Raw genomic sequence first — 14,672 nt, forward strand, 5'->3', positions numbered from 1 at the left:
ACTCAGAAAAAAATGTTCACAACAAGTCCAGGAACTAAAATGTGTGTTTTGATTCTCATCCCCGTTTGTGTTCCTACACATTTTCAAATTCAAAATTCCATACTTTTCCAGATTCAAATTTTCAGACCATAATTAACATAAATGGTTCATACAGCATTATATTTGCAATATTTACAAGCATCTCTAAATATTTTTTATAACATGCACTTACATAATGAGAAGAAACCTAAAACGCTTTATAACCTGCATATATTCACCTACATCAGTTTGATACTGTACATGTGGTTTAATGTTGCACCATAAGCAAACAGCAAAGTAGAGTCTGAATTAAATATTCAGTAAAGTCTGAATAAAATGATCATTTGCTCCTTTACCTGTTGTAAAGTTAAAAAGAGACTTGCTTATGGTAAAGTCGTACAGTTTTTCGTAATGTAAATGACTGCCTTGAATTCATTCAGTTGTGTTTGACAATTGCTAAACAATCACTAATATTTTGCCAAGAAATCACTCTGCTTGTACACTGTATTTCCAAAAGTTTTGGGACGCCTGCCTTTACATGCACATGAACTTTAATGTCAACCCATTCTTAATCCGTAGGGTGTAATATGAAGTTGGCCAACCCTTTGCAGCTATAACAGCTTCAGCTCTTCTGGGAAGGTTTTCCACAAGGTCTGGGAGTGTGTTTATTGGGGATTTTTGACCACTCATCTAGAAGCGCATTTGTGAGGTCAGGCAGTCATGTTGGCGAGAAGGCCTGGGCTGCAGTCTCCGCTCTAATTCATCCCAACGGTGTTCTGTCGGGTTGAGGTCAGGACTCTGTGCAGGCCAGTCAAGTTCCTCCACACCAAACTCGCTCATCCATGTCTTTATGGACCTTGATTTGTGCACTGGTGCGCAGTCATGTTGGAACAGGAAGGGGCCATCTCCAAACTGTTCCCACAAAGTTGGGATCATGAAACTGTCCAAAATGTCTTGATATGCTGAAGCATTAAGAGTATCTTTCAATGGAACTACCCCTGAAAAACAACCCCACACCATAATCCCCCCTCCACCAAACTTTACACTTGGCACAATGCAGTTAGGCAAGTACCATTCTCCTGGCAACCGCCAAACCCAGACTCGTCCATCGGATTGCCAGACAGAGAAGTGTGATTCGTCACTTCAAACACGTCTCCACTGCTCTAGAGTCCAGTGGCGGTGTGCTTTACACCACTGCATCCGATGCTTTGCATTGCACTTGGTGATGTAAGGTTTGGATGCAGCTGCTCGGCCATGGAAACCCATTCCATGAAGCTCTCTACACACTGTTCCTGAGGTAATCTGAAGGCCACACAAAGTTTGGTGGCATGTATCTATTTACTCTGCAGAAAGTTGGTGACTTCTGTGTACTGTGCGCCTCAGCACGCGCTGACCCCGCTCTGTGATTTTACGTGGCCTACCACTTTGTGGCTGAGTTGCTGTTGTTCCCAATTGCTTCCACTTTGTGATACCACTAACAGTTGACTGTGGAATATTTATTAGTGAGGAAATTTCATGGATGGACTTATTGCACAGGTGGCAACCTATCACGGTACCAAGCTTGAATTCACTGAGCTCCTGAGAGTGACCCATTCTTTCACAAATGTTTGTAGAAGCAGTCTGCATGCCTAGGAGCTTGATTTTATACACCTGTGGCCATGAAAGTGATTGAACACCTGAATTCAATGATTTGGAGGGGTGTCCTAATACTTTTGGTAATATTCCCTGCGTTACATTCAGAAGGGCTCATATCTATGCCCTAATCCCTTCAAAGGGTTTACCCTCTGGATTGAGAGTTTCGAAGGGATGATAGGTGTAGGGGTCAAAATAACTCTTTTTTTGGAATGCACTTCTGCGTCATCTTAATGACACAATCACTGAGGCGCCTTTGTCGCACATTTTGTACGCTGGTTGACTGAGGCTTTTGTTTAATGTTAGTTTATGGTTTATCGCACCATATTGCATATTGTGTCTATGTATTTGAAACATTTGAATGGAATGATAAAGGTAGCTGTAAAGAATTTTTGTTGAAGTACACTGTCGTTTTGACAATAATAATGTGCCAAATCTAACTCGTATAAATATTACAGTAGTATAGAAAAATACTATATATACAACTTCCCTGTGCAAAGGATCATGGGGGCCCGAAGTGTCCATCATTTGCACCCTTTGAAATCCTTCATTCTGAAGGGCCCTTTGAAGTGGCCAGTTTTGAGCACTTCGGTTTGGAACGACCCTTCAATAAGGCGGCCATGATTGTTTTCACTCTGAAGTGCCCTTCGGAGGGCGATATATCCCGTATGATAAATAAATTTTTTTAGAAATTATTTTTATATTTTAGAAGACTGAATAGGGGAAACTGGAGTCTGGAAACACAAATATTTTTCTAGACCTTATTACTCAAATTAAATTCCATACTTTTCCAAACTGCGTCAGAAACCTGTTTACAGCTACTGGGCATAAAAATACACAGGCTCTAATCCTGCTTGTTCTTTCATGTCCTCACTTGTGATGCAGGCAATGAGAAATTAGTAAGCAGGGATCAAAAGAGATAACCAGATCTGCCATGTGAATCTCTGGATTGACTCATGATCTGTTTAAAGAGCCATCACAGGAAGGTTGTTTCCAGAAGAGATCTAAAAAAAGTATGTCCATTGATATGTACTTTCTCACTTTTATTTTTAATCAGGAGGCAATGCACGATTGTAAAAGTGATTTTTCTTGTTTACTTTACATCACAACATTTCTTTGTTTTAATTTTTTTTTCAAAAACAAAACATTCTGCTTATTTCTAGGTTTAAATGAAAGAAAACACAAAGTTTTCATTTGGTCTCAGACTATATGTGTGAAGAAATAAGAGTGTGAATAAATTCTCAAAACTTACCGTACTTGCAGCTTCGCGAGCCTTTTTATTGGAAGCGTATGTTGGCGTGTCTGTTTGCATGAAATAAATTTGGTCTTTCATGTCTTCAAAATCAGCCGTATATTTTTTCTGGAAAGAAGTCAAAGTGTGACAGTTAACATATTTTTAATGATCTGAATATTAAGAATTTTGTATATTAACAATGTGCACATTTCACATTGATAAATATGTTTATTTGAACTATTCTATCAGAACATTTGTTTTGAAACATGCTGAGTTTCTGGCACTTACGTCACTGATGTTGTCCATAACCATTCTAGCAACAGCGACATCAAAGTAAGGGGTTTCACACCATTTGCCTTTGACATTCTTGTTGTAATCCTCATGATATTTAAGCTGTGAAGAATTTAAGTGTTTTTCATTATTTCTCACCTTCTGTGAGCCAATGGCTTACATGCCATATTAGCAAGCACAATCCATTGGTGTAAAATACAATATAATATAAAACTACAATATAAACACAAATAAAATATATTGCTTTGGACTAAACAAAACTTAGATAACTTTGATAGATTGATACATGGAAACTAAAAAGAAGATTTTTGTGGTAGGACTCTAGGAAAATGGGAATTGATTCAGAAGGCACAAAAACCAGAAGTCTTACATTACTACGATTGGCAAAGTTTTTCTTTGCCAGTTCCATCTCTGGGGGATCAGCCAGAGACGTGTACTTTGCCTTGCGCTCATCATGGCCCTTCTTGTAGACAATCTGTGAAGGTGGACCACAACAGATTTTTGAGATTATTTTTTGAGATTATGCAGTAAGGGCATATGTAATAATTTTTAAACAGGGAAAATAAAATAAAATAAAATAAAATAAAATAAAATAAAATAAAATAAAATAAAATAAAATAAAATAAAATAAAATAAAATAAAATAAAATAAAATAAAATAAAATAAAATAAATAAAATTAAATTAAATTAAATTAAATTAAATTAAATTAAATTAAATTAAATTAAATTAAATTAAATTAAATTTGTATAGAGACAGAAGGCTTATGTTTTTTTTCCAAATCACAGTTTAATTATAATTGGTTTACTATTTTGAAATTTCACAATTTCACTTACATCACTGAGGTCTTTTTGGGCCTTGGCCACCCTGCGTAGCTCTGGGCTGTCACTGTATGGATAGTACATGGTCTTATCCTCATCCCATGCCTCTGTGTACAGTTTCTGATAGGGATATTAAATCATTGTAGAGGGTGAATCAAGCCGGTAATGTCAGTATAAATATCACTTTAGTGCTTATCTAATACTAAGATAGGAATCAGAGATCTACCTTGCTGTAATTTGCTGCATTCTTCACAGCAAGAACAAGCTCAGGGGCATCAGGAGGGAGCAAGTACCTATCCTTGGTCTCGTCCCATTTCTGCCTATACAGAACCTGGCAAAGGCATATGTGGAGAAATTATTTTATAACAATAAACAACACAAGGAAAAGAATCCATATTATACAAGTTGGCAGGCACTATCCTTCGTGTCTTTTCTTCTTACAATACAATATTGAGGACTGATGTCTTGAGTTAAAATAAAACAAACTTTTTACTAAGCAGTATTGCATATGCAGTGCACACATTGAATCTCACTCAGTTCATTTTTTACACAGTGCCATCTCTCTAGCAAAGCATAATGCATTGTTTAAACAATGTTTCTGTTATTAAACATTCATAACAATTATTATTCTAATTAATTCACAACACTATCTTGACACAAGCACTTACTTTGCTGACGAGCTCAGAGACATGCTTCACGTGGGCAATCTCACGAGCCTCACCATCATAGAGGCTGGTGGTTTTGGCCTTCAGTCCCTCCATACGGTACTTCACCTGGGTTATCAAAAATATTTCCTGTTAGCAAAATTCATAGCATAGGCTAGAATTTAGTAAGAAGTATCTGTACATTGTTTATTAGGAGCTTCAGTTTGAAGAGGTTTCAAAAAGCATCAGTTATAAAACTAGCCCATGCGAACATGAAGATCTTGCAAACTATATTCTGACAGAATATAGTAATACTTGATCCACAAAGGGTACATACCTCACTAAGTTGCTCCTGGGCCTTTTTGATGCGAATCATCTCAGGCGTGTCAGCAGAAATGGCATAGGGCTGCCCCTTTGATTTTTCATATTCCTCCCTGTATTTATTCTACAAAAAACATACAAAACAATACAGTACTGTGTAAAAGTTTGCTGATTTGGTGCTCAAGAAATATCTGTTATTATTATCAATAATATATTTGTGGAAATCATGATATATTTGATCAGCATTCTTTGATGAATAGAATCAAAAGAACAGCATTGATTTTAAAAAGACTTTTTTTTTTAAAAAAATGTAAAAGTCTTTATTTTTTGTTTAAAATGCATCCTTGCTGAATAAAAGTATCACTTATTAAAGTATCAAAAAAAATCTTATTGACCCCAATCTTTTAAATGGTAATGTACATCTAGTAACCTCTACTAACTGTAATTCTGGTTTTATTCTGATGGTTCTCAAACTGTGACCTGCAGACATGATGCGGTAACATTAATTTTATGGTAAACTGTTTCTGTTGTCTCACTCAAATAATGTAACTCACAGTTATGAGGCTCATTTAGGATCATTTACAGTGGCAGTCTAGTTAATTTCAATGAAATAAGAACATCAGTCTAGGAAACTCTTACATGGCTGTACTGGTCAAGCATCTTCTGGCTGTGTGCCAGGTAAGGAGTCATGAACTTTGAGGTGTCCACCTTCGCCTTCTTCCTGACTGTACGTCTGGGAAGGCCACCAGGACCGACCTTTTAAAAAAAACAACAACAAAAAAAATAGCAATCAACATTCAGCCTAAATGGTGCTGTCAATGAGAAACATCTCTATCATCTTTCATAATTTCAGTATTCATCATTGAATTTGGGGAACCTTACATATCTTTTGGGGGGACAGTTTTGTGGGACTAAAATATTTAATGTCCGTTATCATAATAATAAATCACAAAGCATGATTTGGTACAGTCTAATTTTGTCTGTATTGATTTATTCCAGAACAGAACATTGATGTGATGAAGATTTAATTTTAACATTTAATTTTACAGCACTCACCTTCCACTTCTTCTGTAAACAGTTAATTTGTTTAATTTACCATGCAAATTAATATTTTACTTTTTTTTTTTTATAACAAATGAGTGAAAAGGTTAAACAGAATATTTCAAAGACAGGTTAATACATTAGTATTGGCTGGATAATCATTCAGTTAATGTTTATTTAAGAAAACATGCAAAAAAAAAAAGCACTTTCGGAACAGTCAAATAAAGTGCGTGAAGCATTAGTTACCACATACTACTACCGCTTTAGACAAATATAAACTAAACATCACATTAACTCACATAAAGAAAGCTCTATCAATACACCCTCACTGCCATCACTAACACTGTGGCATTTGCATGGCTCTGTATCATGGGGGCTATTTTTTTTTGTAAATTTGCTACTCTTAGAAATTAAAGAATTTAATTTGGACATAATATTAAATTTTTACTGACACATGAATTGTTAAACAAGGGAGTTTGTTTAATAATCCACTCTTTAAGTTGGTATCATTTGGATAGATCTTACTAATAAAAACTAAACTACTATGTGAAGGAATGGAATAGCCCCCATGGCATGTGGCAGATCCGTTTTACCAGGGGTGATCATTTACCTCAACACCATGAGACATTGAGGTGGTCGTGGTGGTGACTGTTGGACCCTCCTCATAGTAGTACTATAAATATAGGAAAAACTCTGGGCTTTCAAAATGATGATCACACACTTCAGGAAAACACTACAATCTAGGAAAGTGACTTTTTCCAGCTCTGGTTGACATAGACGGATTAAAATCCCTCAATCTCTTACATTCCCTTTAAGGCAAGTCATTTCACTCGGCGGCCATCTTTGAAATACCTCTCAGGCAGCTATTTCAGTCATGCAAGTACAGCTCCCATCTCTCTGAATGGGGAAACATAAAACTTTTCGAAGCTGTTCACCAAGCTTAAGATTAAATTTCATATTTAAAATCACCAATGAAATCTGACAACAACTATCTCCTAAATTTTGTTTCTAAACACTCTTGTCATGCCAAAATTTTTTTTGCATTTTTTCAGGATGGACCAACCAATGCTCATGTGCAGCCATAAATGCTTGTCTCAGAACACTGTTTCTATAGCATTGGCTCTTTTATTTAGAAGGCGGGACTTATTCCATCATATTGTGCATTGCACTTTCTCTCATTCATACATGAGCGCACCATCTTTATATACCTAAAGTCATTGTTAATACCCACATTTGATGTAGTTGGATCCTCTCTAGGCTTACTGAACATTGACTATCATTGTACCGGTTATATGTCCTGTTATTCATGTTTACATTTATTACAATGCAAAGTCATCCATTAACCAGTCTTGCACAATTTCAGCATGCTAATGAGACATTACCTGTCACTTTCACCATATAACGAAATAAGGGATAGAAAAATAATCGGTTTGACTGATATTTCTTGCGAATATTTTATTTATTTTTTACATTTTTATCGGAAGTTTAATATCAAGTTTATCGACAAATTACTTAATTTGGTAGATCTCTAAAGAATCAAAAATACAATTAGACCACTGTGTGTTCAATGGCGTACATAGGTAAAATTATTTACATATTTAATTTATTGTTTGCATAATTACTCAACTTTTTTAAGCCATTCAGAATAAAATGATAAACATAATATTTTAAGCTTACCATACCAAAAATAAGCTTGAAACCTTGTACTTTAGATTGAAAAGTAACTGTGCATAAATATTATTTCAATAATAATAATAATTACATAAAAAACAGAAAAAATGGTCCTGATTATTGATTTTGTAAGAAGCTCCGCACATGAGATACGGAAGAAAAAACAGATACAGTAGCAACTCATTCCCATGACTTATTAATTTGTGACCATGTTGTACTAATTTGTTCTTTCATTCCCATGCTTTAACTAAATTAAAACAAATCAATAAGTTGGAATAATAAGTCATGGGAACTAATTCTTAATTCATGGCCACAGTATCTTGTTCCCCTCCCCGCATATCATGTGTGGGGCTCCGTAGTTTTTGGACATAGTTTTGGAATTAAAAAATAATTCCTTAATGTTGCTTTTGTCTTTTAAATGAAACTATTTTGATAGTTGCTCATAATAATCTCACTTTAGTATTATATATGTCCCAACAGAAAGTAGTTAAAAAAATATGATAATGAGGCTTTTTTCCCAGCGGAGCTCTGTCTCTGACTGACAGAGCCGTATGACTGGCTGGTGCTAAGAACATTTTAGCGCCCTAATGACCTCACCACTATTATTATTCGCAGCCAACATTATTGTCATGGTAGTAAATAGAAACAGTGGGTTAGGGAACAAATTCCAATACTAACACTCACATACATGTTTGAAAGCAGTATTTCACATTCTGCCATACACATGACTCCCGAACTGTTTAGAGAATAAACTACTGGTATTTGGCCAGATATCATGACGGAACTCTCTGAAACAGTCACTGACATCCACGTCACAAGGCCTAAGACTAATAGTGGAATACACTTCTAATAGTGTAAGGACCCTATATGAAACCAGAGCAGGAAAAAAATCATTTCAAATCTATGAATTTTCAGGAGCTCGAGGCTTCTTTATTTGGACCAGTGGACAGCAGAAAATACATACAGTATGTAGGTTTTATTAGCCTGTATATATATATAATTTATCTTTCACTTAACAGACAAGATATAGGAGATGGAAAGTGGTGAATGTTCAATAAAATATACTGTGAAGCAAAATCTCCATCTCCACCTGTTACAGGTGTTTGTTTTTTTCCATAGGTCCTCCCCCAAAACATTTTAACAGCATGACGTTAACAGCAATAGGAGTGTAATTTACAACACGGCTCGTCTCATTTGCCTCCCTGCGAGTCAGCTGTAGATGTCCACTTCTATATTTGTATCTCTTGAAAGAACAACTCAGCCAAAGCTGAAGGCTGCTTTTCCATTAAAGGGGAGAAATGCATATAAAAATAATCCACAAAACTTTTGACATATAGATTTGAATTAGTGCCACATTAATCTATAAAACACTATACCTATAAATAATAAGTTCTGAAAAAAATATTCAATACAGTTTTTGACTGATCAACGACTGTATCTGTATAAAGAACAAAATCTGATTCTCTGCTTTCCCCAGATCCACTAAAAGAAGCCATTTTAATTAATGCTAATGCCTTTCAGGTCCTATTCTGAGTGTAGATAAAAGTAGTAGTGAAATCAGACCGTATAACGTATAAATTCCAAAATAATGTGTTGAGATTCCCATCTTCTCAAAATACAAGATGGTGAATTTCCATTCCTGGATATGTTAAAGGGGAATCCAAAAGCATGTGTTCAAAACGTTCTTTCAAAAATAAAGCTCTAACACCTAATCAATAAAAAAATGATGGTTAATGCAGTAGTTTGGTAAACCCCTATAAAATATCTACAGAAATGAACATGAAAGTATACAAGGTCTACTTTAACTCTATTTCTCTTGGAAATACAGAATTAAAGTATAAACCTTCTGCTTTCACTCTTCCATTGAACACTCAGACAAACACTATCTGTACAGACAGAATTTCAATGAATAACATGACAAAAACACATTGAGCTAAACAAAAATAGCTGAAAGCTTCAAGAGGAGCTGTTGTTAAATCTTGAAAAAGAGCTCTACTGAGTAAATCACAAAATATGGTATATATGCAAAATGATGCCAATTGTTCAACCATTCAATTAAGTTTAATTCTATGTATTTAATAAAACACTTGCTTTTCTACTCGTAATGAAGCTTGCAGTCGAATTAGCTGCTCTGAACAGAACATAATCCCACTGTTAGTATAAAAGTCAGATTATTATATCTAACAATGGTTATTTCCATTCAGGCTTGCTTGGTTTGATCAGAAAAACATTACATTAGCATGTTCATTATAAAGATCTTATTATCAGATGATGACAAACTGCTGCAGGGGTCATTACACAAATGGCAAGTGAATGATGGTTTGCCACGTATGTAATTGATATCTCGTCAAGGTTTTAAATTAATTGCATCTATTGAAAAGTTTGCAGTGATACATTTATTACTGGGAATGAAACATGTATTGAATGGAATTTAGTGCACTAGAGACTCCAAGGAAGAGGTCATCTGAAATGGGATCCAAGGCTAATCATATACGACATGGCAGCTCCTACTGAACTGCTGACGGTGGAGATATCATAGATCACTATTCATAGGGTTCGCCAGTACACCTACAGGACTGAGATCTATGAGGCGTTAATGTGAAAAGCCTATATAAGCTATTCAAGGGGCAATGTGAAATAATGTAGAGCAGCATTACTGTAAGTCTTTCAATGAATGAGGGTAAAATATGAATTGCAATGCATCAAATTTGTATCTTACCTCCTCCACAATCTCCTCTTCATACTCTTCTTCTGATGCCATCTTCAAACAGATTTAGTGAGTCTACCCAAGCAAATTAAAGACTGTCAGACACTTGCAAGGGAAATCTGTATAGTACATATTTGTAATTAACTACTAACAGCATTAAACTAATTCCTGTCACAGACAATGAGAAATAAACAGGTGTTTTTGTATACTTTACATGGCAAATAAAGTACAGGAAGATAAAATGACCCTCAATGAAGGATTTAAATTTCATCAGGACTTGAAGGACACTCTACAAAGAGGCATTAACAATAGGCTAGGAATGATCTGCCAATTTCAGTGTTAAAGTTAAAGAACCAAACTAAAAAGTTGACGTACCTTTACTATAGAAGGTTACAGTAGAATTTCAGCAACCTTACAGTAAAGAAGGTGCTCGCTTTCATCCACTCGTGTCCCAATCTGCTATTCCACTTTATGTATTCCTGCAAACCTAAACAAAGAAAAAAAAAAACGTGTCAGTTTTTCTCTGACTGAGCTGACACTTAAGCGTGGGTGGATCGACAGAAGCAAAACTTCTATTTTGTTCTGAAATCTTTCTGCAGGCCTTGGTAGGTGAGAAGGTTTGACACCTAAGACCCCCCAAAACGGTGCGCCTCCTGGCTGAAGACTTGCGACAGCTGCTCTGAATCGCTCCAGCTATTTGTCATGTAAGCCAATGCTGCGGCCTGATTGGCTGGCTTTGTTTAGCTAGTGGAGCTCCAATGCCTTCTGAGGCTGCAGGTTAATTTTAGGTCTGACCACTAACTACCCTTTTTTAGGACCCAACTCTCAGAAAATGACATGAAATTATGCTTTTCTATGCTTTTTCATCAGAAAGATTGAAAGGAATGTGGATGGGACTTTAACAAACTCCTGTCCATAAGGTGAGGTGCTTCAGATAGTCTTCCAGGAAAAACAATGTCCAGGATTAAGTTCCAGCTTTGAGTAATTGGTAAATTGGTTGTTCCTGCAGTGGTGGCCAATAGAGATGATTATCAGGCTGTGGTTCAAGGACCAGCATCGCCCTCAGCATCACTTCCATCTACCAACAGGCTGTAGAAGATGTTAATCCAACAGAGCAGGCCATGCAAAGAGTGCTGGAGAGTAAAATCTGGTGTGCTGTTTGATTTTGTGATTTTTCCTTTGCTTACCGGTGAATTTAAAGTTAAAACGTTTCCCAAGCTGCCAGAGCCTCCCCAACTCTTCCCTCCTGAGAAACGCTGGGCAAAAGCTCACAGCTGCAACGGCACTCCGGTTATCATGTGCTCCTATCCACCAATCAGTAGGCAGCATTATCAGGTTTCAAAAGCTAAATATACATTAGCGACCCTTCAGAAAAGTGCACCTGTTCAGCAAATCATCAGCAATACAACTATGAGGAAGAGAAAAGAAAACACTGGAAAATACCTGGTTTCTCTGAATCAGGTAATGAGGTGATGCTACATTCAGCAAGATGTTCTGTGGAGGTACATATCAGTCTCGAGAGTAGTGGAGATCCTGGGGAAAAATGGGGCCTTTTCTGTGAAGATGGCCAGTGAAACTTCTTGAGGTCACTGGTTTACATCCAAGTGTACGTGGAACCCAGAGGCTGAAATCAGGTCAAGGCAGGGGCAAGAGGGAAATAAAGTATTCACTGGTCCATTCAATTACAAACCAATCCACTCAATTACAAAGAACAGCTACAAATTATTCGATTCTCAGTCTGTATTCTATCAATAGGCATAATACTCAATGCATATGAACGTTTCATTATACAGCTAGTATAATTTGCAGCACTCTTTCATGATGATCTAAGGCTGAGTCATTATAGAATCGCTTTTTTTTATTATCTCTCAAGTACTTCTTAGCAGACAGACAGCTGCTGTCTCACCCTTCTGTGCATGTTGGTGTCTAATCTAATCCTGATGAGTTACAGTATTAAAACTATTCAGGGACACTCAAAAATACAGCGGACACTATTTTTAAAGCATCCTGAGTGGCAGTAAGGGGGTGATGTTTAGGCACAAAGGCTTTGAACCCATTATATCATTGTGTGGAACAGTTTGAACAATACAGTTTGAATCTGATACAACTCAAGACACAAGATATATAACAATTTTACAGTGATGTGCTCCTGACATTTTCACTCAAAAGTTCTACAGTTCTCCACATCTCCATGGTGGGGCAGCATGACTGAGCTGAATGACAGAGGCAGCTGTGACTGTTAGCTCAGTTTTTCCCACTGTCCTCTATATAAGCACTCTAAACAGTGATGGAACAGCTCATTGCTAATCTCTCCAAGACCTATGACAGGAACTTTAATCAGTTTGCAGAATTTTCACAATGTATTTTATGTCAGCATGCATGTGGCATAACAGGGTTGTCAGCCTCAGACGTCACACCCACAGATTGTTGGCTGAACGTCTGATACATATGGCAGACTTATCTGGAAACACTTCAGAAGTTTCGAAGTTGTCATCTGGTTGGTTGAATTCTACAGGATGTCCGGGAGACGTGTGTGTTGCGTTCTTTAAAGGGTTAGTACACCCAAAAATGAAAATAATGTCATTTATTATTCACCCTCATGTCGTTCTACACTCGTAAGACCATAGTTAATCTTCGAAACACAAATTAAGTTATTGTTGATGAAATCCGATGGCTCAGTGAGGCCTCCATTGCCAGCAATGTTACTGCACCTCTCAAGATCCATAAAGGTACTAAAAACATATTTGTAACAGTTAATGTGACTTCAGTGGTTCAATCTTAATATTATAAAGCGACAAGAATACATTTTGTGCGCCACTTTTCAAAAATATCTATATGGGCCGATTTCAAAACACTGCTTCAGAGCTTTACGAAATGAATCAGTGAATCGGAGCGCCAAAGTCACGTGATTTCAGCAGTTTAGTTGTTTGATAGGAGATCCGAATCACTAAATCGACACAAAAGATTCATAAAGCTCAGAAGCTTCGTTATTTTTTTTATTTTTTGGCGCACAAAAAGTATTATTATCACTTTATAATATTAAAATAGAACCACTGAAGTCACATTAACTGTTACAAATGTTTTTAGTACCTTTATGGATCTTGAGAGGTGCAGTAAGATTGCTGGCAATGGAGGCCTCACTGAGCCTTCGGATTTCATCAACAATATCTTAATTTGTGTTCCGAAGATTAACTATGGTCTTAGAACGGGTGTAGAACGACATGAGGGTGAGTTATAAATTACATTTTCATTTTTGGGTGAACTAACCCTTTAACGGTCCGCCTGGAAACAAACCGTGACGCCAAACCCCCTCGAAGAAGAAAAACGCAGTCATGTTTACAACTGTGACAACCAGGATCAAATAAACGCTGGATTTTCAAAAGTATGTGAAGTTCGCGGCTCCATTGTTGCAGTAAACTTGCACAACTTTCTTGAATGAATAATTTATTAGATGCTTGCCTGTTGGGACCTGGTTGGGACATTGACTTTCATTTTCACGCCCCTAAACTTGACGCGAAACAAAACGAACTGTGATTGGTTGCGTTACATGCCAGTCAAACGTCTTCTTGGGCGGTTCTTGTCCAATGAAAGCTGCGATTGAGTCCTTCTGCCGTCAGTCTGAAAATCTGTCTATGCGGGACTAGGGTTTATTATAGTTAACTAAAACCATTAAAAAAAAAAAATCATCTTTTAAAACAAACTAATACAAATTACAAAAACACAACAAAATTAACTAAAACCTTAAAATTAAAACTAAAAATATAAAAATAAAAATGGACTTTACAGGGTGGAAATAACACCAAAATTCATTTGCATGCAGTCAATTCTCTATATTCCTGGCTTCCAAATAAATAAAATATACAAAAAGTGGGATCAAACAGAATGGAAATTTGAAGGAAAATTAACTCTAGGTTGATGATTCTTGTGTCACATATTTTAAGATATGGAAACTGTATTGATTTTCCTTGAAATTTGCCTTACAGGTTGAAATGTGCATGAGTGGGACAAGCCGACATTGAAAATAAAACAAAATTAATATTGGTTGGGGTTATCTTAAAGATTGGAATAATTAGTACATATGAACAGGTAAAGCAAAGCAATACTGGGAACAGATGAAAACATGGACAACTGTTGACTGAGCTGTACACAATACTTCAATCCAGTGACATGATGCTTTGAGTGTCATAAAGCTTAGTCACTGGAAAAATAAGTAACTAATAGGGGGGTCTGAACAGCTGAGGATGGGTATCAAAACACTTTCGATGACTCCTTGTTTAAATAAAAACAATGTCTC

General features: G+C 36.4%; 1 protein-coding gene across 14 annotated transcripts in view; it reads right to left on the reverse strand.

Annotated features, from left to right (window-relative positions):
- Window positions 1–11,664, reverse strand: part of neb (nebulin) — a 68,230-nt gene extending 56,566 nt beyond the window's left edge. For 13 of the 14 annotated variants that reach the window (XM_067410672.1, XM_067410666.1, XM_067410670.1 and 10 more), the window contains exons 1-12: window positions 11,566–11,664; window positions 10,754–10,865; window positions 10,391–10,453; window positions 6,611–6,673; window positions 5,599–5,715; window positions 4,976–5,083; window positions 4,663–4,767; window positions 4,221–4,325; window positions 4,010–4,114; window positions 3,546–3,650; window positions 3,173–3,277; window positions 2,903–3,010 (exon numbers count right to left, since the gene is read on the reverse strand). In XM_067410672.1, the coding sequence (XP_067266773.1) occupies window positions 2,903–3,010; window positions 3,173–3,277; window positions 3,546–3,650; window positions 4,010–4,114; window positions 4,221–4,325; window positions 4,663–4,767; window positions 4,976–5,083; window positions 5,599–5,715; window positions 6,611–6,673; window positions 10,391–10,432 (963 nt within the window). In that variant the 5' untranslated portion in view covers window positions 10,433–10,453; window positions 10,754–10,865; window positions 11,566–11,664. The remainder of the gene's footprint in view (window positions 1–2,902; window positions 3,011–3,172; window positions 3,278–3,545; window positions 3,651–4,009; window positions 4,115–4,220; window positions 4,326–4,662; window positions 4,768–4,975; window positions 5,084–5,598; window positions 5,716–6,610; window positions 6,674–10,390; window positions 10,454–10,753; window positions 10,866–11,565) is intronic. The other variant, XM_067410664.1, reaches the window with a different exon arrangement.
- Window positions 11,665–14,672: the final 3,008 nt, after the last annotated feature.

Source organism: Chanodichthys erythropterus, chromosome 14, assembly GCF_024489055.1.
Source record: "Chanodichthys erythropterus isolate Z2021 chromosome 14, ASM2448905v1, whole genome shotgun sequence".
In the NCBI taxonomy this organism is placed as follows: domain Eukaryota; kingdom Metazoa; phylum Chordata; class Actinopteri; order Cypriniformes; family Xenocyprididae; genus Chanodichthys; species Chanodichthys erythropterus.